General features: G+C 52.5%; 9 protein-coding genes across 9 annotated transcripts; 5 read left to right on the top strand and 4 right to left on the bottom strand.

Annotated features, from left to right (window-relative positions):
- Window positions 1-142: 142 nt before the first annotated feature.
- Window positions 143-4,696, top strand: IAQ61_009718 (uncharacterized protein; the record flags this gene model as incomplete). Its single annotated transcript, XM_066098502.1, has 5 exons — window positions 143-2,298; window positions 2,349-3,238; window positions 3,305-4,208; window positions 4,391-4,524; window positions 4,581-4,696. The coding sequence occupies exons 1-5, from the start codon at window positions 320-322 to the stop codon at window positions 4,694-4,696; spliced, it is 4,023 nt and encodes a 1,340-aa protein (XP_065951661.1). The 5' UTR covers window positions 143-319.
- Window positions 4,697-7,193: 2,497 nt separating this feature from the next.
- IAQ61_009717 (uncharacterized protein) lies at window positions 7,194-8,094 on the top strand (the record flags this gene model as incomplete). The annotated part of the gene is made up of 2 exons (XM_066098501.1): window positions 7,194-7,711; window positions 7,824-8,094. 2 exons carry the CDS (start codon window positions 7,194-7,196, stop codon window positions 8,092-8,094), a joined length of 789 nt encoding a protein of 262 aa, XP_065951660.1.
- Window positions 8,095-8,493: 399 nt separating this feature from the next.
- On the bottom strand, window positions 8,494-9,280 carry IAQ61_009716 (uncharacterized protein; the record flags this gene model as incomplete). Its single annotated transcript, XM_003838613.2, has 2 exons — window positions 8,494-8,927; window positions 9,052-9,280. 2 exons carry the CDS (start codon window positions 9,278-9,280, stop codon window positions 8,494-8,496), a joined length of 663 nt encoding a protein of 220 aa, XP_003838661.2.
- Window positions 9,281-9,660: 380 nt separating this feature from the next.
- On the bottom strand, window positions 9,661-11,163 carry ARO8 (Aromatic/aminoadipate aminotransferase 1; the record flags this gene model as incomplete). The annotated part of the gene is made up of 4 exons (XM_066098500.1): window positions 9,661-9,952; window positions 10,006-10,986; window positions 11,043-11,068; window positions 11,122-11,163. 4 exons carry the CDS (start codon window positions 11,161-11,163, stop codon window positions 9,661-9,663), a joined length of 1,341 nt encoding a protein of 446 aa, XP_065951659.1.
- Window positions 11,164-11,785: 622 nt separating this feature from the next.
- Window positions 11,786-12,742, top strand: IAQ61_009714 (uncharacterized protein). Its single transcript, XM_003838615.2, has 2 exons — window positions 11,786-12,137; window positions 12,195-12,742. The coding sequence occupies exons 1-2, from the start codon at window positions 11,889-11,891 to the stop codon at window positions 12,297-12,299; spliced, it is 354 nt and encodes a 117-aa protein (XP_003838663.1). The 5' UTR covers window positions 11,786-11,888; the 3' UTR covers window positions 12,300-12,742.
- A 716-nt stretch (window positions 12,743-13,458) lies between these two features.
- On the top strand, window positions 13,459-15,251 carry IAQ61_009713 (uncharacterized protein; the record flags this gene model as incomplete). The annotated part of the gene is made up of 2 exons (XM_003838616.2): window positions 13,459-14,215; window positions 14,275-15,251. The coding sequence occupies 2 exons, from the start codon at window positions 13,459-13,461 to the stop codon at window positions 15,249-15,251; spliced, it is 1,734 nt and encodes a 577-aa protein (XP_003838664.2).
- Window positions 15,252-15,875: 624 nt separating this feature from the next.
- Window positions 15,876-17,388, bottom strand: IAQ61_009712 (uncharacterized protein; the record flags this gene model as incomplete). Its single annotated transcript, XM_003838617.1, has 2 exons — window positions 15,876-17,286; window positions 17,339-17,388. 2 exons carry the CDS (start codon window positions 17,386-17,388, stop codon window positions 15,876-15,878), a joined length of 1,461 nt encoding a protein of 486 aa, XP_003838665.1.
- Window positions 17,389-18,379: 991 nt separating this feature from the next.
- IAQ61_009711 (uncharacterized protein) lies at window positions 18,380-20,065 on the bottom strand (the record flags this gene model as incomplete). The annotated part of the gene is made up of 3 exons (XM_003838618.1): window positions 18,380-18,581; window positions 18,631-19,490; window positions 19,541-20,065. The coding sequence occupies 3 exons, from the start codon at window positions 20,063-20,065 to the stop codon at window positions 18,380-18,382; spliced, it is 1,587 nt and encodes a 528-aa protein (XP_003838666.1).
- Window positions 20,066-20,387: 322 nt separating this feature from the next.
- Window positions 20,388-23,015, top strand: IAQ61_009710 (uncharacterized protein; the record flags this gene model as incomplete). Its single annotated transcript, XM_003838619.2, has 1 exon — window positions 20,388-23,015. The coding sequence occupies one exon, from the start codon at window positions 20,388-20,390 to the stop codon at window positions 23,013-23,015; it is 2,628 nt and encodes an 875-aa protein (XP_003838667.1).
- Between the last annotated feature and the right edge of the window lie 299 nt (window positions 23,016-23,314).

Raw genomic sequence — 23,314 nt, 5'->3', positions numbered from 1 at the left:
GTTTTCCCCAGATACGGTAGGAATCGGAGGTTCCCCCGCTCTTGTGCACGTGACTACGCGTTTTTTGGCCCAACGGCGTTGAAGAGAGCGGCTTCATCCAGGCCCTCTCTCGGTCTCTGGCACTCTCGACTCTCCTTGACGTATTCTGCGCCGCTCTATTTCCTATACGAATTGGGTGGTCGTATTGAGAGAAGTAGGTTCAAAGCATGGATGATTCCACTCTCGACCTCTCACCCTGAACTTATCCATCCGGGACGACTGTACACAACAAGGATTGTGCACTTTTGAAGCTCGTCTTGCTCTTTCTGGTGACACAAATATGGCCTACATGCGTGGCCGGGGCACGCGAGATAACCCTCTCGACATAGATGGCGTACAGACAATAGACATTCCCACCCCCGAATATTCTGAGCCTAGGCCATTTAGACGGCCTCGCAGTCCTATTCCCCTCAGCGTTGCCATTGTCAATGTTGACTCGGATGACGATGACGTTGTAGAAGCTTTCTCTGCGAACGGCTGGATCGAGGCACGAAACAAGGCTGAACAGCGTCTACGAGCTCCAGACACCGCACCGGGAAGCCGTCTTCCAGAAGGGCAGGACGTGTCAAGGAGGAATCCTTCTAGTATCACATCCCACCCTGCAATCAATACGAGCGATGATGGACCCCCAGTCTCGCAGGTCCCACGTTCATCAGCAATCAAATATCATGGAACGCAGTCTCAGAACTCGCCAACCAACCTGGTTGCTCAAGGTGCCGGGAGCACAAATGGCAAGGAGCCATCAACATCGAACATTCCTAAAGACCTTGCGGCGGCCCCACCACCACCAAGCCCTTACTTTGGTGTGGGAAGAAGGCAGCTCAGCAATGGATTGTGCAACACTACGCCAACCTGGGAAGACTCTGGACAAAGTTCGCGTTCTCGGAGTGCTACCATGATCAACGAAAGACAGCGGGCCAGGAAAACGGTGACTCCACGAGACGAGAGATGGTCAAAACCACGGCGTTTGAAAAACAAAATTGCATTCTCCTTAGGGGCATCCCCTCAGACATCAGCAAAGGAAGCAACTCCTGATATTCCAAATCGTGTCGAACCAAAGGCACAGTCTCCACCACAACCTTTCGCTTCAACAACGTCACCTTCTATCACAGCAGAACCTAGCGGACTCAATGATACCACAGCTCCAGTAACCATGAAAAGTGCAGCTGAACAGCCACTTGCAATGCCTAACCAGGGTGATGGAAATCAACCTTCATGCCAGGATTCGCCTGTGCCAAGATTGATGATTCCCACGGATGATATCGAACGAGCGCGCTTAGCGGTGAAGAAGTGTCTTCAGCGTCATCTGCAGACGCGCTTTGAAGCTCACGCATATATGACCTCGTCGGTACTGTGGCGCCAAAGGACGTGTCAAGAGGCGGAAAGCCACACCCAGCGCACTCATCTAAGAAAGCCCACTCAAATGGGCAACCACATGCAGCATGTTTCCCCTTTCAAAGATATGCCAGTGGTACAGATTCGTCATGACAAAAGCCCAAACACTGCAAAGGGCAGATTGATCGCGCAGGACACCTTCACCAAAGCTAAGCCAAATACAGCTGTGATTTCATCTTGGACATGCCCTCCGACAATCTATACATTCAATGCAACTATTGTGCCACCTTTCAAAGAATACATTAGTTTGAACACCAATCTACTTGCGGACAACGAGTCCAAGCTACTCGCCACTCCACTGATTCCAGATGAAACAGACGAGAGCCGTGGCAAGCTCGTAGAACAACTTCCTATTCACTACGAGATGAAGCACGATGCGAAAGGACCTCTAGATCTGCGAAATGAGCAATGCCGATTTTACAAACGAAGTATTGAAGGTTTCCTCGAAGAAGTTGGCATGACCTGGGCACCGATCGTGTATTGGCTACTGGCGCCAGATCAAACTGTCGAGCAGATTAACGGGAGTGTAGCCGGCTGTCGAGAATTTGAGACATTCGTGCTTGATAGATGTCGTTACAGCATCGAAGAGTTTGAGAGAGATGGGGAGATGAAGATCTCTATCCTGTTCGACCGATCAAGCAAGAAATGCTGCGATTTCTTCTCCAAGTTGAGCACAATAACAGCGGAGGAGATGAGGATTTCCGCAGTCATTGCTGAAGCAGTATTGGAGGAATGCAGCTTCAGCCTTTGGTACATGGCCAAACAGTCGGACCTCTTCCAGGAATACGTACAAAAGAAAACCGAGGGCGCGCAATCTGAACAAAGGCTGTCCTATAGGCAAGCCGTTTGTCGAGTTTGCCACCAGTAGGTTTAGTGCACAGTATTGGCAGATGATCACTGACGCAAGCGAACAGACACAACTGTTTCTTCCACGGCGAAATTCGCGAAGTGCCTGACGATGACTTTGACCTTGATTTGAGTGAGCACAGCAGTCAAAGTGACAACGAGGCCGAAGATGAACCGAGCAAAGACCAAGATCGTCGAAACGTTCTCAGCCCCGAACAGAATGAGTCCTCGCCGTCCGACGATTCTGATGTTGACTCACGCGTGCCTGCTCATTGGGACAGTGACTCTGACCTCGAACGAGTCATCAGCTATAGAGTTCCAATGAACTCCGAAGCTCAAAAATATATACCAAAAGAAGTTTCTGATTCGATCAAGCGCCGCAAACCACCAGAGGGGAATTTTAGAGCGGAGTGGTGGCAAAATAACTACTCGACCTTGAAGTGGGACAGAAGGAAACCATTTTATCCATGTAAACACCCTGGGACAAGTTGCGACCAGGCACAGTGCCGGTGTTATCGGGAAGTAATCACGTGTGAGAAGAGTTGCGAATGCTCGCCTTCATGTAATCGAAGGTTTCCTGGCTGTAATTGCGCACATGGCTACGGGAAGATCTGTGCAGACATGCGCAAATGCCTATGCGTCAAGTTTGAGAGAGAATGCGATGCGGATCTCTGTGGAACGTGTGGCGCAACAGAGATTCTCGATCCTGTCAATAGGTACAGTGACGACGTGCTCCGTGACAGATGCTCGAATGTCGCGCTGCAAAGAGGTATACCACGCAAGACACTGCTCGGTCAATCAACAGTTCACGGCTTTGGCTTGTATGCAGGCGAAGACATCAAGAAGGATGATTTCATTGGCGAATACAAGGGCGAAGTCATCTCCGTACAAGAGTCTAATCGTCGGTCGACCATTTACGGTTATCAACAGACCATGTACCTGTTTGGGCTCAACAAGAGTAAGTTGATTGAGCGTACCGCTTCGGAGTACAATCCGCTGATGTGACTCAAAGAGCAAGATATAGACGCCACCTACATGGGTAACAAGCTGCGTTTCATCAACAACGCAGACAAAAAGTACACCAATTGCTCGCCAAAGAACCTGCTCTGTAATCAGGTGTATCGTATAGGCCTGTTTGCCAGTACCAACATTCCAGCGGGCACCGAGCTTTTCTTCAATTACAATTACCCAAAGGACCTGACGGCAACATTCAAACAGCCAAAACAGGCTCAAGGCTCTGTGGTTGCCGTCAAAAATGCCGTCGTCCCACGGAAACCGAGGGGCAAAGCTCGAGCGTCACACACGGGCAAAACGTCCAGTTCAGCAGTGCCCGGCGAGCCAAGCACTGTAAAGACCAGAGTCGTAAGTGCCAAGGTGATAGCAGGTCTACAAAAAGCCAGACAAGCAAAAGCGTTGAAGACAGCGGCAAGGTTGGCGGAATCGCAGGGCGTGCAAGTCGCAACCGCCACCACGCTGCCTAACCGCGGCGGACCACAACGAGCACGGAAATCCGTCCAAGGCCATCATACTCTCCCCGCTGGTTCGACACGCGTGTCAGAGGTACGTAGTGGACAGTCATCACGCGGGCGCAGCAGCCGCGACTCAAGCGACAGCGACGCAGGCGAAGGTGCAGACTCGCGACAAACCGACGAAGTGGATGATGATGAAGAGGAAGAGGGCGACTACTTCCCCCCCGACACCCAAGGCACGCAGGAATCCACAAACAGCTATGACGCCCTCTTTACGAGTCGCAGCAGCGGCGTGGTCGAGGAGTCGGACGATGAGAGTGTGCCGCGGCAGGGACCGAGACGGTCGCGCAGTAGTGCACCTGTTTTGGCGGTGCGCAGGCGGAGGAAGAAGATGAGTGGGGTGAGATTGGAGGCTGGGAGATTGAAGAGGAGGAGATCTGTGGTTGCGAATAGCGGGGAGTGAGGGGAGGGGAGGGTCCAATGGGAGGAGGAGTAGGCTGGGCTGGGCTGGGCTGGATGGATGGGTTTCGGGTAGGAGTGTTGGAGTAGACGAGTACCGTAAGATGAGGCTGGTGTAGGGGAAGATTGGGTACGGTGAGCTGCTGTACTTGATGACTAGTCAAGGATGAACGAGTTGGCAGTGCTTACCATTCGAGCTTGCGACCAGACCAGCGTCACAAGCATCAAGAGTCTAGCATCCTGTTTACATGCCCCACTGCTTCCCTCCTCCTCACACGCCCACCCTCTCCCCCGCCCCGTGCTATCCTCTGCTCTGGTACGCTACGCCACCATGCCATGAATATCCCAAACGCAAAGACGACCATCCTCCAGCCCCAGCACCCGTCCAGTTTCCTTCCCACCCCCGGCCTCGGACCATGAGCACAAAGATGATCAGTCCCGGAGGCCAGACACACGAGTCCTACCTTGCTGCCACGGGGATGGAGTAGAGTAGAGCAAGTGTACTCGAGCATCGAAGTGTAGTATCACACATGATATCGCACCATCCATCTGTGATGTGGGTCTTGTATCCTATGATGGATGACAAGAGATAGTGTACAGTATCGTATACTTTTTTTTTTCCCCATAGACCTCTAGTGTGTACAGCGTACAGCCCAACACCGTGAATGAATACCCAGACCTCTAGTGTGTACAGCCCAACACCGTGAATGAATACCCAGACCTCTAGTGTGTACGTGTACAGCCCAACACCGTGAATGAATACCCCAGCTTTTTTTTCTGGTTCGTTCTAGCTTCCCTGTACGCATCAGTCTTGCCGGGTATTGTAACTCCTACATGCACGGGATGAGACAAAAACATGGGTCTTCCTGGTCCTGCCGTGGGCAAAGTCAGCCAACTCGCTCCCTCACCCGTCGTACCGTGTGGATTGTCGTATATTCTCCTGATTCAGCCGGTGGGCGCGACAGGGCGGACTTGTGGGTGCGGGTGCGGTATGGAGGGGTACTAGGGTGGATACCGTGGTTCCATTGGATACCGGTATGGAAGACGGACAAGCTACCGGTTTGCTCGGGGGAAAAGGATTCTCGGGGTTGAAGGGGGTTGGCGGTTGGGATTGGGGGGGTTTTTGGTGTAGGGGGGAGGGGGGGCGTGTGGGAGGGTTGAGAGGATTCTGGGTATGGGCGGGGAGGGGGTGAGGGCTCGGGGCTGCGTGGTGTGGTGTGGTGTGGTGTGGTGTGGTGTGGGTGAGGGGTCCACGGGTGGAGTGAGCATGATCTTGGCAGGAATGCATTTGCATTGGTTGGTGGATGCAGGTGTGGTGAGCTGAGCTGGACTGTGTACTGTGGACTGTGTACTGTGTGCTGTGTACTGTGTGCTGTGTACTGTGTGCTGTGTACTGTGCAACGCCATGGTATGATTACAGAGCGTAAGCGTGCCTCACTGTATCCGAGTGAGAGACTCTGAGGCTGTCTTCATCCTCACCCCCCTCACATACCGGTACCGGTACGGTAAGCCCAGGCTCGAAACTCGGAAATAACCATCACAGGACACACAGCAAACTTTTTTTTTTAAGTTCCGCCCCGCCCCAAAAAAAAAGAAAAAAAGAAAACCCCACAATCGTCCCATGATACAGCAGAGATGAGTTAGTTCCTGCTGTATGTACTGTATTGTATTATGGATCCCATCCGCTGCCCAATCAACCAAATCCCAACCCCGTCCCAAATCCCAACCATTCCCAAACGGGTAACCCAGACACAAGCTGCTGCATCACGCGTCGTTCGCACCACCACCACTCACGCGCATCCAACACGCACCGTACCGTACCGTACCGCTCTCTGACATACATGGTACAGTAGGATAGCTACAGGCACACCACTGCAAGCACACCACATCCTCCCCCCCCCCCTCCCAAGCCATGCCAACAACCAACCAGCGCTGAAACGCCAGCCGCCTACCCGTTCCCCTCCCCTCCCCAAACCAAACCCGAGCCCAAAAGCAAACGAACCCACCAAACCAAAGCCAACTACCAAACTCAACCACCAATCTCCACTCAACCAAAGACAAAGACGCACAAGTCCATCCCTCCCCCTCCACCCACCTCACCCACGCCAAGCCCCCCCTACCCCCTCACCCCTGCTCTCTCACACAACCCACAGTCCAGATCCAGATCCCTCCTGACATCATCGTCATCATGCCCCCTACAACGCACGTGCCCGCCTCCCCACCTGGCCCCCCCCCCCCCCCGGCGCACTTTCACATGTCAAATCGTGCTTGCAAGTTTTAGTTTGCTTGCGTCTGCACAAAGGCTAGGAGCAGGAGGAGCAGAGTAGGAGGAGTACGAGTACTAGGAGTACTCTAGTAGAGTAGTACCAGCATCCACGGCCGGCCCCACCTGAGCCTGACCCGACCTTTTCCTCTCCTCGTCATTTCAATTTCCGCCACGCTTTTCCTCTGCCCTCATCCGCTCTTCTCTGTCTTGCAGAAGGAGTGCAGTGTCTGTGGCTGGCTAGGTTTTTTCGTCTTGATTTCCCACCTTCGCAACCCTGTTTTGTACTTTTTTATTTTTGGGGGCTGGTTGGCGAGGTCGGATACGGACGGCTGTGGTTTGGGAGCGGGAGTAGGGGGGGATTTTTCCCAAGGGAAGAGAGGCTGCGTTTTGGGGGTTCGAGGGTTTGGTTTTTGCGGTACGGGCTTGGTGGCTACTACAAAGAGTACGGGACAGTGAATACGGTACCTACTATAGTCGAAGCTTGGTTGTGACAAGGGGGGGAGGCAGAAATACCCATAGCGTGGTTTAGGTACCGGTAGCTGGCTTGGTTGGTACGAGAGAGGGGGGGGGACAAGGGAGATTTTGACACTACTACTTACGACATCCACCTCCACCTCCACCTCCACAACCACAACCACAACCACAACCACACGACAAACCATCTCGATTCCCACCGGAGAAACTCCCTCGCTATAAACGATACAACATACACAGTCATCATGGTCAGACGGCCAAACGCATACTCGCACACGCGCGACATCTCCTCTGAAACCGAGGTGCTGCCGGCTACGTCGTGGACGTCGTGGACCTCGCATCTGACCTCGTCGGATCTCGATTCCACCTCGACGTCCACGACGCCCCCGTCTGAGAATGGGCATCCCATCCACAATGACCACCAACACCACCACCATGCCCACCACGCCCACAATGACGACGACATCGACGACGACGAAGACTCCCATCTCCAGGAACTGGGCGGCTGCATCGAAGCCCTGGGCAAGCGACGCGCCATGCAGCTCCTCTTCACCGTCCCCGACCGCTTCCTCGACTTTTGCCATTTCAACCAGACCACCTTTTTCGAGCTGGCGGATTGGATTCTGGCCAATGTGCAGAGTCAGGTGAGCGCGGACATTAGTGTCGAGGAGAGTCTGTTTGTCTTCTTGGATGTCGTGGCCCAAGGAAATCCGTTTTGCGAAGTGGCGTATCGATGGGATCATGATGTGAAGCTTACACAGAGGTAAATGTCTCCCCTCTCCCGTCTTGCTCTCATCCTCTCATCCCTTCTCCCCTCCCCACGTGACTGAAAAGCGGCATCACAACCAAGACTAACACCCCCGCCCTCCTCACAGCATCTTCCTCAACATCCTCAACGCCCTCAACGCCCTCCGCGCCCTCAAAGACGTCTCCCCCACCTGCCCAACCTTCCAAAAGACCAAGAAGCGCTGGGAAATCGCTAGGCGCTGGTCGCCCCACAAACAACAGCAAGCCAATGGCAAAATCAGAATCGGCTACAATGACGAGGCCCGCGGCGGCTTGGAGATTAGCCAGGCCCAGATGAGAGGCGCCCTCGAGGCCCTCAACAACTTCATACACGAGTATACAGAGTATGACGGTGCCTAGGTCGCTGCTCGCTCTTCCTCCCGCTTTCGGCTTTCCCTTTGTTGTTTGCATTCATTTGGCGTTGCTGCGTGAACCGGTCGGCGTACCGATGGTGATGAACTGCCCAGACAGTACCTTTCTTTTCCATCTTCTTCTCCTTGTTCGCATCGCATTGATTTGGGTTGGGGATCATGACGACTTCTTTCTTCTTCCTGGCATGTTCTTTTTGGGTTTCCGTCCTTTGCATGTACGTATGTTCGTGCGCGCGTTGCTGGATCGACAATGCGATGGCCGTTTAGTATATTAGCATATCGATGCTTGATTGACCAACGTCGTCGTCGTATACTGCATGGTATGATGTCGTGTGACTCGACGTGCACCTTGCGCCCTTCTTATCCCGTCTGCATCCCAACATCCACATCACTCATGCACAGGGGCAAACACCCCCCGACTCAACACCCCCAGCCTACCCTTCCTAATCCCCAACGCCTCCTCAATCCTCGCCTCAGGCTCGCCTTTGGCCCTCCTCATCAACGCCAACTGCACCAACCCAGCATCCAAATACACCCGGCCCTTGAAACTCCGCCTCCCCACATTCCCCAGCTCCTCCTCGGCCTCGTCTGCAATCCGCCGCCGCGCCTCCAACACCCGCAACACCGGATTGTTCCGCGCATCCGGAAATGCACTCGGCGGCGGCGCCTGCATCATCGTGTCCGATGGTAATTGTGGCGCCGTGTTGCGGCGCGGGTCGAATTGCGAGGTCGACGTGGGTGAGAAGTGGGGGTTGGGTTGCACGGGGCCGAGGCTGGTGAGGCGGGCGGCGAGACCGGGGTCGCGCGCGTCTTGTGTGATTGCTGGGGGGTGGATCCATGTTAGTTGGGGTTGGTTCTGTAGTTGCTATGTTTGTTTGTGGGGGGTGGGATGGTAGGTAGGTAGGTAGGTAGGTAGGTAGGTAGGTAGTATAACAAAGTCACGCACCTTCATTCTTCACCTCCGAGGCTGGCACACTGGTGTGTACAATCGGTCCCGTTGCCGCATGACTCGGTGCCTGCTGTATAGTCGAAGCCAGCGGCGAAGAAGTAGTAGTAGCAGGAGGAGGAGGAGGAGGAGCAGCAGCTCGAGTCGTCGTACCAGGCGGGGCCCTCGTGGGGTATTTACGCGCAGCGGAGCCCGCAGCTTTTGCGGTCTTGGAGGCAGAGACGCCCATTGTAATTGTTGAGGAGGGGGGCAGCGCGGATAACAAAAGGTGTTTTGTGTGGGGCGCGCGCCGGGGAGGGGGTACAGGAAAGCTGGGTTGTTGAGATGTACGAGGAGGTTAGGCAGATAACGTCAAGATGGGTCAAGTTGGGGCACATTGGGGGGAGGGATTTTATCTGGGGGCGCTTGGGCCAACGGATTGAGATGTGGTCGTCATTAGTGGCGAGGGTTGTGGATTTTAATCCTGGTTGGATTTTCTTGTGCAAAGTTTACTATTCCTTCTTCGTGCTTGATATTGTAGAATTGGGGAGTTTTGGCTTGGCTTTGGGTTGTTTGATTGGGTTGATGTGGATTCTGGTACGCTTTTGTCTGGTGTTGAGGTTGTCTACTCTATAGCTCTCCATCTGCACGATAATGGCCTGCGACAAGGAACGCCAATTCCAACGCTTGCTTCTCATTCAGTCTGGGATCGCAGTATGTCGTGTAATTCAAGCTGAGATCTGCATCAACAAGGCCTTCACTGCCACCAGTACATTCTGTGACCGCATCACCAGTAAGCTCAAGATGCATGCCACCCAGGAAAGAGCCATGCTGCTTGTGAATTTTGAGGGCTGATGAAAGCTCGGCAAAGATGCTGTTGAAAGAACGGGTCTTGATACCCGTTGGCGTGCTGCGAGTGTTTCTGTTGAGAGATTAGCTTGCATATCGACAATGGGCTGGGTGCAGACGGCTTACCCATGCATAGGATCGCACTGCCAGACGACAACATGTCCGCTGCTCTTGACTGCTTCAATGTGTGCACCAAGCATCGACTCGACCTTGTCTGCGCCGTAGCGTGTGATAAGAGTGATCTTGCCAATCTCCTTGTTGGGATTCACAATATCAAGAAGCTCCACCAGTTCGTCATTCTTCATCGACGGTCCAACCTTGATACCGATTGGGTTCTCGATTCCACGGAAGTACTCCACATGGCCTCCGTCAATCTGGCGAGTGCGGTCGCCAATCCAGATGAAGTGTGCAGAGGTGTTGTACCAGCCCTTCCCATCCTCCGATGGTCGTGAGGGCTTGTAGCCCGCTGGGTGCTTCAGTTTCCTCGTCAGGCTCTGCTCGTACTCTAGTACAAGACCTTCGTGACTGGTGTAGAGATCGACAGTCTGTAATTGGCCTGATGTATCTGCACCAATCGTCTTCATAAAACGGAGGGAGTCGGAGATACTTTGAACAATTTGGGTGTACTTTGCCTGCAACTCTTCGTCTCGGACGTGCCCAAGCTCCCAGTCTAGAGGATTGTGTAAATCAGCGATACCGCTTGCGAGCTGGCCACGAATGTAATTCAGCGTCGTGGCAGAGTGGAAGTATGCGCTAACAAGTCTCTCTGGGTCCACTCTCCTGGATTCGGGGTCATATCCATTGAGAATATCCCCTCTAAAGCTTGGGATCTCTTTGCCATTGAGCATCTCCGTCGGACTGGATCTTGGCTTTGCATACTGCCCCGCTATCCGACCGATGCGGATCACAGGCTTGTTGGAACCCCAAATCAGAACCAAACTCATCTGCAACAGAAGCTTGATCTTGGCGTCGATTGGATTGTCCGCGCAGTAGGAGAACAGCTCGGCGCAGTCACCTCCTTGCAACAAGAAAGCTTTGCCCAGCGCCGCATCTCTCAGACTAGACTTCAGTCTGGTAATCTCCGTAGGTGTTACGATTGGTGGCAGGCTTGATAGTTTTGTCAATGAAGTGCTCACAGCTGCTTGGTCCTCGTAGGTAACGACCTGTTTGATAGGTTTGGATCGCCAGGCTAGGAAACAGTCAGGACTTGAATGGGCATGCAAAGGCGTATGTGCGACTGACATGACGGTGTCCATCCGTCAGATGGTTCCGCGCTCTGCGCATTCTGTGCATGCTGGGTCTGCTCCATTCGATGTGCTACACGCGTCGAAGGTTCGCTCAAAGAAGGTTGTGTCTGTTCCACCGACTGTGTCTTTGGTTTATCACCTGACAGGAACTGTTTCAGGTAGTTTTCCAATTTTTCTTGCCCCTCCTTGTCCATGGGGCGGTGAGAGAGAGCTGGATGAGGGTGGGACGAATGTATATTGTAGATCTATTTCCTGGTAAAAGTTGAGTCACTGGGACAATTAGGTCAATTTGGATCGACGGCAAGGGTCCCGCTACGCTGAAATGCGGCGTGAATAAAGGGCGTGTTCACATGTGACATGACTCAGGAATCAAGACGTGGAAGTTTACAAAGTTTGACGCAGACGCCAGGAGTTTGAGGAGCAGAAAAGTACTTACCAGATACTGTGTCTTTTTATCTCCTTTTAGAAATAATGATGCTTTACGAAACCACGATCTATTCACGTGTGTAGTATCCTCGTTATTAGGTAGGGTCGTGGGCAACAGGAAGGTTGATTCGCCGTAAAAATCACAAATTCAACGAATCACGGCGATTCTTTTTTCCTATTGGCTGGCCATCTCTAACTCCCATCATCATACCCTACCCCACTAACACTCCTTCACCCACCCTTTCACAATTACATACATGGTTCCCTCAAGCCTCCGCTCGCAGACATCTTCCTCTTTAACGGTTTGAGATATCTCAGCCCTCCTCTCCAGAGCCAATGGCCGAACCACAGCCTGAAGGCGTTCACGAGGGTGCCGCAGAACCCCACGCACCAACGGGTACAGCCGACGATCGCAAAGCTGCCGCTGCACTGTCCACACTCGATGCACAGGATGATACAGGAGTGAAAAAGGAGGTTGATGGCAATGCCCTTGACCAGGCGATGAAGGGACTCAGTGTCAAAGGCGGCAAGGGTGAGGAAAAGAAGAAGAATGTCAAGATAGAAGCTTCAGATGTCACACTTTTGGTACGTCACAGAAGGCTCGAACTTTCTCACAAAACAAAAGATACTAATTCCAAGCAGGTCTCTGAACTTGAGTTGTCGAAGCAGAAAGCGACAGAGCTGTTGCGCGCCAATGACGGCGATGCGGTGAAAGCTATGACAGCTTATGTTACGGTTCCTCCTTGAATATAATTCTATGGATTGTTCAAAATAGTGGTGGGAGATAGAGGCCAATGTATGAACGATACCGGTACTTCAGCTTTGCAACCTCCCCTGCGGATACACCGCGCTGAACTACACCAGTATTGCCAGCAGGGGGGCCCGTCCTGTATCGTCAAATTGAGCGCGAAGCTCTCGTTTCCACCAAGCAGTGAGCTGGGAGTTCTATTTGGATGGGTTATAGTGGTGATGGATATTCCTAGATCAAGTGGGTCTATGGAGAAATCGCGAAGGTGAAGCTATCGTCTCTGCCCTAACATGTACGCACGTATAGAAGCTCACAGTCGTGGTCGGGGGACGGCATGTATTCATGTAAATCCCATCCAGAGACTATTGATACAGGATCTAATAAATGAGTTTTCAACATATTTGGTTCAACCCCTCTGCCCTACCCCAGGAATCCAAGGAGGTGATCGTTCTGTATGAGGTTTTTCATATACTATGACCTAGTCATGGATTTGATTGACTACAATTTTTTGTTCCTGCCCATGTCCCCTTATTTTATATACATTTCATCAACACAGCTCCAGGACTGTATCTTTTACAAAAGTATTGGAATAGCTGTCTGAAAGTAGGTGTGCTGTTTGGCAAGTGTAACCGAGGGAATGTGCACCCGCACAACTTATCGGTACCCGTACCTAGCTCGCATCTCCTCTCAAAACAAGATTCTTCAACACAACGTCATGACGCTTTCCGTCATTTCAATCACAGCAAGATGAGCACCCGGGATGTTATACAAGGGGGTTCCATGTTTCCTCGATACCGTTGGAGAGCATCAAACATGGCAGCCGCGATGATGGTGATTCAGCCCTATACGTCACTTGTGGACATGTATGGCGGACAGCCTCGACTCTGTTTCTTGCCTTTTCTTTCCACATCCCGTTCTCGAAAATTGCGAGCACATAGAATCGCGATACAATCATACAGTCTTCCAACAGCCATCTAAATAAATTTCGCCTTGCTTTCTGATCAACGTGAATAATACGTCAAAACGGCGCCGCAAATACCCTCTCGTCGTGCGCTCGCTGGCTTTGCGGTTGTCTCTGTACTGTCTGCTGTTGAGAAAAGGCGGAAGGACAGGGTGAACAGAGACGACGCGAAAGCAGTGGAACCTCCGGTTGAAGATATGTCGGGAGAGTTACAGACGATACCTGCGCGCCATGGCGTCGCGACGTTTGTGCCACGAGGCAGGACAATCAAGGTGATCAACACCTATGGCAAGCAGGTAGTTAGCATGTGGGCGTTTAGCCTGGGTCCACCACCTGACAAAGATGAAGAAGAGGAGGCAATTAACGAGCAAAAAGTGCAAGAGGAAACTGAGGGTTTGAAGAAGGCCGTTGAGGCTGGGGCTGGGGCTGGGGAGAATATGGCGACTGTTATGAAAGAAGAAGGAAACAATAGCGAAGTGGTTGACGATAATACTGAGGATGGGGAGGAGAGCAAAGAATCTAAGTCTGTGACTAAAGACGCCAAGGGTACTCCAGACGACGGACATCAAATCGAGGAGGCGCCCACCGCCCAAAAGAATAATACGTCTACCGAGAACGGAGATGCTTCCTCCAAGGAAGTCCCAAAGCGATCGTGGGCATCATACCTTCCTTCTATCCCATATCGTAACAAAGGTACCACGAGCAAGCTTGGCAACGAGAAAAAGCCGGATGCAGAAGAACAAAAGGCACAGAACGAAGCCAACACCAAGAAGTGGTCTTCCTACATTCCCACTGGCAAGAGCTTCTCAAGCTATGTTCCCAACGTACAACTCCCAGACTCCAAGGAAGCAGTGAGCGCCTTCAAGGCAAGTCATTACCGTGATCCGAACAAAAGTTATGCCGAGCAACTCTACGATTTCTCCAAAACTCCCGTCGGTGCTGGCACAATCGCTGGTTAGTAATACAAGATGTTTCGTCATCAACGTTGAATCGATCCGACTAACATTCCATAGCGGCAACAGGCTCAGGCTACGCCTCCTCCGTCTACGCCGCCTACTCAGCCTATGCCTCCACACACCCATCCTCCTCCTCCCAACCCCCCATGGAATACCTTTCTCTCCCCCACACTCGCGCCTCCTCCCACAAACTAGTCCCAGAAGTAAATGACCAACTCCTCACCAATCTCCGCAATCCCATCGTCTCGCTCATCGAAGACACCTCTCCCGGCGCACACGACACCCTCACCGCTGCCTGCGACGCAAACCAGTACCTAGCCCTCGGCGTTGACAAACCTGAAGAACATGGCTCCTGCGCCGAGAACCTGGTCCTCGCGCTCAAGGAATTGAACCAGACGGCGGGCCTCAAGGGCGCCAAAGCGATTGGTGCGGATATCAGTGTGAATATCGCGCCGACGCCTCTTCACCTGTTTATGAACGCGCCGTTGCATTTCGAACATGCGGATCCAAAAGGCGCAGGCGCCCTGGGAATTACCCTGAGCGTGGAGGAGCCCGTGGGAAAGAAGAGATCGTTTGTGAGGTTCCGGGCTGAGAGAGATGTCGTGGTCGTGCTGAGTGCGTGTCCGATGGAGGTCGGCCAGCAGAATGGCGGGAGATGTATGGCGGCGAATTTCATGGTCGAGGATGTAGCCGACGGGGAGGATTTGGCGGCGTCAGTGACGAAGGGTGGGGCTGCAAGGGGTGAGGGGGGGAAAGTACAGAGGAAGGGGGGTGTGCAGGAGAAGTTGAAGGAGAAGGAGGAGAATACAATCAATGAACAAAAGCCGAAAGCCGGGAAACAAGAAGACGTAGCGCCGGTAATGCAAGACAAAGATAATGGAGACGAGGAGATGTCTCCATCCCAACCATCGCCCACACAACATTCAAACAACAAGGAAGAACAGCAACAGCAACAACAACCCACAGACCCCAACCCCAAACCCAAGAAAAAACCACGCAAGTTACAATCGCGAAACACGTCTTCTACAACGTAAACACACACTTTTGGGATACGACATGGCGGCCTTGGTCATGCTCGGTACGTATTGCAATTTCTATGCTAATATTGCTCTGAAGGGGTTTGAGGGGCTTGTTTGGTAGCGGTTTTTCTTCTTGTTCGGCGGGGTGTTGGATTGGGGATTCGAGGGAGTGGGGTTTGGTTGTAGTGGTAATAGCAGTGGTAATGAGGTTTACATAGTGATGCTAAAAAAAAGCCTGGTGATTTTGCGGATGGAGTGGGTGATTGTAATATCCAGGTGGAGGAGACGAGTGTATATGATGGCCAATGTGAGTTTTCATCTTCGACGTCAAAATTCAATTATTCAAATCTAAATCTGAAACTTCAAAAGTCCCAAATCCCCCTAACATTCAAACAACACATAACAAACCCCTCCACATCGACATCCACCTAACAACCCAGCATACACAAATCTTGAAACCCGACGGACTAATCCCCTCTCCTAAACGCAACACCTCAACAATCGAAAAAGCTGCGACTAGATACCTTCCACCATCGCTGTCCTTCTTATACCTGCCCCTCAGGCCTCCCCCTCTTCTCCTCCTCCCCCAACCCCCAACTCCGCATCACAACCAGCACACCTCGACCACCAGCGTGGTTCCTACTTACGCTGAGCCTCGCGGCCCCAAATCAATGTTGCAGTGGGGGGTTGGATACCAATGGTATCAGGCGGGTTGGGCATATAAGGGGGAAGAGGGAAGGCAGGATTATAATCATCGCCATCACCAAGGTCAGAGTCTTCAAGAGCAGGGTAAACAGGAAGACGCGTAGGCGCCGTGTCAGATGGCTCTTTGCGTTTTCCCCAGATCACGGTTGCGGTTGGGGGGCCGAGGGTGATTTCATCTTTGGGTGGGGCTTGGGTCGGTTCGGGGAATTCGGGGTCCTCTGGGTCGCCTGGGAAGTCGGGGTCACCAGGGAATTCTGGGTCACCTGGGAAATCGGGGTCATCTGGGAAGTCCGGGTCGTCTGGGAAGTCGGGATCCGGGCCTGGCGTGGGGATGATGATGTAAGTTGGGGTAATTATAATGGGGCCAGGCTTGGATGTTGGTATGACTGCGGAAGTAGGAGCGGGAGTAGGAGTGGGCTCCGGTGTTGGCGATGGCGCCGGCGTTGGTGTGGGCGTGGGCTTTGGTGTTGAGGATGTGGAAGACCTTTTGGTGGTAACCGTCGAACTTGTCTTCTTTGTTGATGAGGTAGACTTCTTTGTCGAACTCGTCTTCGATGTAGTCTTCTTCGTACTGGTCTTTTGGGTTGTTGTCGTCTTCTTCGTGGTTGAGGGCTTAACCGTCGTCTTCTTGGTGGAAGTGGGCTTGAGATCAGCAGCGTCCCTGGCCTGGAGTCCCCATGTGATACTGAAATTTGGCGGTGCAAGGGTGATGAAGGCGCTCTTTGTAGTGGTAGGTGCTGGTGTTGGAGTTGGCGTCTTGCTGGAAGATACTGCTGACGTCGTCGCCTCAGATTGACAAGACTTGCTAACAAAGCTTGAGGGAGTCAATACTGTAGTCGAACTGTCCTCGATCGGCGTTGTGAATATTGAAGAGTATTCAGAAGTTAGAGTCGGCGTTGGTTTGTCGGGAGTAGGAGTCGGCTCGAGCGTCGCCGTCGGACTATCCCAGCTGATCCATCCAGAAGGAGGACCAAGGCTGATCTGATCACTCGGCTTGGGCGGTGGTGGATGGCCAGGCTCTTCAGGTGTATCTGTTGGCCCCGGTATTGGTGTATCCCAACTCACCCAGAAAGAAGGCTTACCCAAACTGATCTGATCAGTTGGCTTCGGTAGTGGAGAATCAGGTTCTTCTGGAGCATCTGTGGGGGCGGGAGCAGTGGTTTCCCAGCTTAGCCATCCTGTTGGCTGTCCAAGACTTATCTGGTTAGTTGGTTTGGATGGGTAGTCCAGATCTTCTGATTCCTCAGTAGGCTCGGGGTTGCTGTTCTCCCAAGAGATACTCTGCTTGGGTGGGAGGATAATGCCAAGTTGGCGTTCGTTCAAGCCTGTGGGCGCCGCATGAATACTATGAGATGTCAACCAAAACCTTTTGTAGCAGATGAGAAGGCTTTACGAACCTGATAGCAAAGGTGAGCAATGCAAGCACGCTATTACGTGCAAGCGCCATGATCAGCAAGCAAGGCAGCCGATTTTAGATCGTTGGATGTGAGACTGGATTAGTTCTTGCACTCTGACGCCAGCAAGTGAGCATGTTGTTGAAGTTATAGTCACTGTCATGCAGTCCAGCCCCAGAGTTGATAGACCTGACTTTCCAGGCGCCAATATTCTACGTTAATGGGAAATACGAGATCGTACAGTATCATGCTGCAATATATTGTCTCTTGCACGTGTGCATTGCAGAACATGCTGCGTTAGCGATGCTTGGCGGCTGTCTTTGGGGCTTTGGGTCGCTTTGTGTAGGCCGTAAACACTCCACGCTGATGATAATCTGGTACAGCTGTGGCCTGATTTCGAATTTTTCCAATAATAGCAAAGTCAATGTGAACGAAATGTAGTAGGCGATGGTGATTCGGCAAAATACCTGGGGCGCTCGGCTGAAATAAAGCACAACGCTCTATGGATATATTGCTGGTTATTTTGACAGGACTGCTTTCGATCTGGCGACATTCATACAGGCATCGTATTCGGTACAGTGGCCGAGGGCTCTTGCGTATTCGACCAGGGTTGTACAGGCACTTCAGCCGTGAAAAACTTCAAGTTCGTACTATCGTATCTTTGCGACTCCCTAAATCTGGGGTCGGAGTGGTCTAGATGCGGGTGAAGTTGTCATCCCTTAGCGCCTCCTTGCTTCGCTAAGGTCATATCCATGCCATTTCCACTCTGCGCAGTGAGAAGTGAGCGTGGAGCGCGAAGCGAGATATATTCGCGTGGCTAAAGCATAGTCCAAGCCGGAATAAGTCCGTCTGAGGTCGATAGTTGACGTTCCTAATTGTGGGCACAGCACGACTATATCGAATGCGACGGGTGACGCTATGGGCAGGAGACCCTTACTGCTCCCGGAATTGGACAGGCGGAAACGACCCTGATTATGCAGAAGCCTGTAATCCATGCTCTTAGGATACAGTAGAAAGCCTTAGCTGTGTAGTGAAGCTGGGACACTACCCATCTTCAACAGGATCTAGAAGTTTGTCAAGTGGCCACTTTCGAATTGCTCGAATACTCAAAGGGTCGGTGTGGCCAGCGTCGAACATCTCAAGACCGGCCCATCCGATCATTGCTGCATTGTCAGTACAGAGATAGGGCGGTGGGAAATGCAACTCGACGTTGGAATAGCCATTTGCGCATAGCGTACTCGCAAGTCTAGATCTGGTCAGCGTAGTCAGTTTATACAATAACCGAGCCCCCGTACATGTGTCGAAGGAACGAGTTTGCCGCGACTCCACCAGCCATGACTACTGCTGGATGACTTGACGAGCAGTCTTTTAGGGACTGCAAGCCCAAGACTACCCGAGAGGCGACATGCTCGAAAGCGGCACGCATAGTTTCTCGAGCTATATCTTGCCGTTCTTGCAGGGTAATATCATCAGCTGCCCGTTCTGTTAGTTTTAGCTTCCTAGTGGCAGGGTCCATTCCATAGCGAACAATGCGCTCAACTGCTGTCATGAGTCCAGAGAAGCTCATCTCGAGGCTATTGATCTTGTTTCCCCCGCCAGATTTGGTCAGCGGCTGATTGATGGCCCATCCCCATGCAGTTGCGTTCTTCTTGACAGCTTCTTCATGATTCATGAACGACCAGTCGTATTCTTCGCAGTTTTCGTCTAGATGAGATCTGGCTGTGTAGACAACGGTTGCTGACAGTGGCCTTTCATGGCCCTGCTCATTCCCACTGTGTCCGACACTTTCTGCAGATTGACTTGGAGGAAAGGCGAATGCTTCAAGTAAAGCTCCATACATTGTGCTTTTTGTGGTCTGTAACCATTCTGCGGGTAGAGCGACACGGGCGATCTTGTCGAGACACTCGCCAATAGCAATGTCCTGAGTGCTACCCATGATACGATGATCTGTCAGAGACGCAGAATGTATAAGCAATGTGTGGCCGCCACTGGCAAGGATCGATAGGAACGGGAAGGACGGATCACAAGTCGCTGCACTGATGACATCTGGAGCAGTCTCTCTTTGGACGCTGAGGTCCCGATAGGCATTCAAGGCGGTCACCAGTCGTGATGTTAGAGCGTGGGCTTGCATATGGTGCACTCCCACGAGAGGTTTCTGGTGATTTGGTCAGCCGAGCACTTTGACAGTGAAGTCATGTGAAGTACCTGCCATGCTACGGCAAGGCCTTTGGCTGTGTCAAGCCCAGTGAACAGATTACTTCGCATTCCTGGGCCTCGCGTGACGGAGATGAAGTCTGGAAGCCTTTTGGAGCCCACACCAGTGGCTGCTGAAGCACTTCCATCACATTGCAGAGGGAGACATTCAATGGCCTCGCTTACAAGGGTTGCCAGATTCTGCTGGTGGGATTGCAGAGAGATGAGGGGATGAACTCCTTGATAGTCGGAATTGTTCGAAGTCACTTTTTTGTGGAAATGTATTTGTGCCACGGTCCGGCCGTACTGGCTGTCCTTTTCCACAATGGCAACAGAAGTGTCATCGCAAGAAGTCTCGATGGCAAGCGTCATCAGCTGGCGTTGCGGCCTCCATTGCGAGGATGAGGATGAGGGTGAGGATGACTGAGACGACAATCGAAGACGACAGCTGATGTGTGGACGAGGCAGTCGAATGGGCATGCCTCTGCTACCAGAGTTGCCCAAGCTTCGGGTGAGCAGCTCGAGGCGACGCGACATGGGACGACGGATGGCTTATATCATACCTTGTACGGTACGCGAGGTGAAAGCGTCTTCCCGTGACCTCCCCGAACCTGGCAATCTGGAGTGTGGTGATCGTGCGATGTGCGGCTCCACCAAAGATCGGCAGGGGGTGACGTAGGGGCACCGGGCACTGGAACTCCCCAACTGCACCATCACATATCACATGCGAGTACCTGGGTGGGAGTACATACCTCTTCACGCCACCAGTCACTATCACCCTCCGCCCCTTGGAACCTACCACTCAACCTCGCACAAGCACATATGATCATGTCTTGCGCGCCCCCTACATATCCTCACCATGGCTGATGTCAGCAAAGAGACCGATGGCCCTGCGCCAGACTCGTCGGCCGGCTTCGACTTCACCCTGTTGCCCGACTTCGACAACGACTTCATCAACGAAGACCATTTTGCCGAGTTCGACAAGGCCCTGCACACACCTGATCTGAACTCGCCTTCCGCAGAGGACCTCAGCGCCCCGCAAAAGCCCGAGTCGCGAACCTTCATCACAGCCCTGAGTGACTGGCGACCCATCCACCAACGTGTGCGGCGGCGGAAGAAGAGCAAGGCTGCTCCGCGCCGAGGGCGCGATGAGACACGAGAGGGGTTTGTCTATGTCCTGCTCAAGTGGCCCCTCCTCCTCGTCGTGCTGGGATGGCTGCTGTTTCTGAGCATCGCCTATGTCCTCACGCGCTTCTATGTGTACATGTACGAACATTGGATCACATGGAGGGGCACGAGGCAAAAACTTCGGACAAAATTGCAAGACGCACAATCATACGAGGAGTGGGTGCGAGAGGCCAAGGAGCTGGATTCACATCTGGGGAACGACTCATGGAAGGAGAAGGCAGAGTACAGCTACTACGACAGCAAGACCGTGAAGAAGGTCTATGCACAATTGGCCAGCCTGCGGCAAAAGGCCGAGGCAGACGAAGCGGGCGACGGGCGTGCAACCGACAAACCATCCGAGCCCAGGGCCGTCGAAGATTTGAGGGCCCTCGTCGAGGCCTGTATAAAGAACAACTTTGCCGGGTTCGAGAATCCAAGACTGTACAGCGAGACATACTACGGAACAAAAAATCTTGTCCAGAGTTTTGTCGATGAAGCCGAGGCTTCGCTTTCCTTTCTTCTGAGGACCACGCAGCTGGACGTAGAAACCAAACGTGCCATGTTTAAGCACTTGGGTAACAACTTCGGTCGCACCGCGCTATGTTTATCAGGAGGCGCGACATTTGCATACTACCACTTCGGTGTTGCAAAAGCTCTCCTGGACGCTGGACTACTTCCTGAAGTCATCACAGGAACATCGGGAGGTGCACTCGTAGCCGCACTCTTGTGCACACGGACAGACGAGGAACTCAAGAAGCTTCTTGTTCCTGCACTTGCTCATCGCATCACAGCCTGTCATGACAGTTTTGCAACCTGGATCAAGAGATGGCTCAGGACGGGGGCGCGTTTTGATGCGCTTGATTGGGCTAGAAGACTCGCCTTCTTCACGTACGGGAGTCTGACTTTCAAGGAGGCCTATGAGCGAACAGGCCGAATACTCAATGTCTCCTGCGTTCCAGCCGACCCCCACTCGCCCACAATTCTCGCCAACTACATCACAGCGCCCGACTGCGTCATTTGGAGCTCGGTGCTAGCATCGGCAGCAGTACCTGGAATCCTAAACCCGGTTGTTCTCATGAAGAAGAACAAAGACGGTACATTATCCCCCTACTCATTTGGCCACAAATGGAAGGACGGAAGTTTGCGTACCGACATTCCTCTCAAGGCGCTCAATCTGCACTTCAACGTCCGCTTTTCCATCGTGAGCCAGGTCAACCCTCATATCAACATTTTCTTCTTCTCCTCTCGCGGCTCCGTCGGCCGCCCCGTTACCCACCGCCGCGGCCGTGGTTGGCGCGGCGGCTTCCTGGGCTCTGCTCTTGAACAATATATCAAGCTTGACCTGCAAAAATGGCTCAAGGTGCTCCGCCATCTGGAGTTACTACCTCGTCCCTTGGGCCAGGACTGGAGTGAACTTTGGCTCCAACGCTTTAGCGGCACCATTACCATCTGGCCAAAGTCAATACCCTCGGATTTCATATTCATCTTATCTGACCCCACGCCTCAACGCCTCGCACGCATGATCCATGTGGGCCAACAATCTGTGTTTCCAAAACTGAAATTCATTGCCAATCGTGCAAAGTTGGAAAATATTATTCATCAGGGTCGTCGCCAATATCGAACTCGAGGTGTGCGTGACGGAGACGTGATTAATGAGCTGTCCGAAGACGATCTACAGAATCTACTGAAGCGCACCAAAAGTGGTGACGGTAGTGCTGCATATCCACTCTCTGGTTCAGACTCGTCGTCTTCGGCGGCATTCTCACCTACTGGTATGCCCGTAAAATTACCCATGGGGTTTAATTTTGCTCGTAAGAAGAAGAGGAAGGGTGCTTCGAATATGGAAGCCAACCATGAAGATGCGGCTGAAACACCACCGGACAGCCCCTCGTTGTCCAAACGACTCAGTGGATGGTGGTCACAAGCCATGTCACCGCAAGCAACGGCACCTAATACCGCGCTGAACTCGGCCCTTACCTCTCCGCGGACGCGGTCACGTACCCGTGGTATAGCGTCTGGATTCGATCGTCCGAGTTCCATGTTCGAACTTCGCCCACCAAAGGAATTGAATGATCTACTTCCCAGTGGTAGGAAGCCAAGCACAGCCGTCATGGACGACGATGACGAGTCTGAAGATTCAGATCCAGATGATGCCAGACCATCGAGCTCCTCACGACGATTTCGACAGCAGAGAGACGGGATGCTTGGTGATGCAGAACAACAAGGAGAGTATGGTGAAGTAGGAGATTTTGGCGACGACGAGCAGGATGTTGAAGAGGGAGAAGAACTTGCTGCGGGACTGGGCATCCAAGGGTCATAGCAAGGTCATCTGCGGCTATTAAATGCTGCTTGTGTGTAAGTGATGAGAAGATTAAGGAGAATGTAGGGTGTTTTTTGTAGTTGTATCAGATCAGTAGCCCTCAGAAGTCAGTTCAAGTACCTGGAAATGCATAATCATCCATACTGATTAGACTGTGGTCACTGGCCCAAGGCACCAGACGCGTCTTTATGGGAATGGAGACCAAAGGGGGCTTGGCGTGACATCACTACCTGACGCGTCTGGCACGCGAGATCACGATCCCCAAGGCAGCAAGCGTCCGGTTTGAAATTCATCGACCA

Source organism: Plenodomus lingam, assembly GCF_022343315.1.
Source record: "Plenodomus lingam strain CAN1 chromosome Unknown contig_6, whole genome shotgun sequence".
In the NCBI taxonomy this organism is placed as follows: domain Eukaryota; kingdom Fungi; phylum Ascomycota; class Dothideomycetes; order Pleosporales; family Leptosphaeriaceae; genus Plenodomus; species Plenodomus lingam.
This window is presented reverse-complemented; position numbering and strand designations above follow the sequence as displayed.

Bases quoted from the DNA above. Each gene is read 5' to 3' on its own strand.
- IAQ61_009714 (XM_003838615.2), top strand. From the start codon at position 11,889: ATGGCCGAACCACAGCCTGAAGGCGTTCACGAGGGTGCCGCAGAACCC. The intron at 12,138-12,194 runs GTACGTCACAGA...AATTCCAAGCAG, and splicing joins CTTCAGATGTCACACTTTTG to GTCTCTGAACTTGAGTTGTC.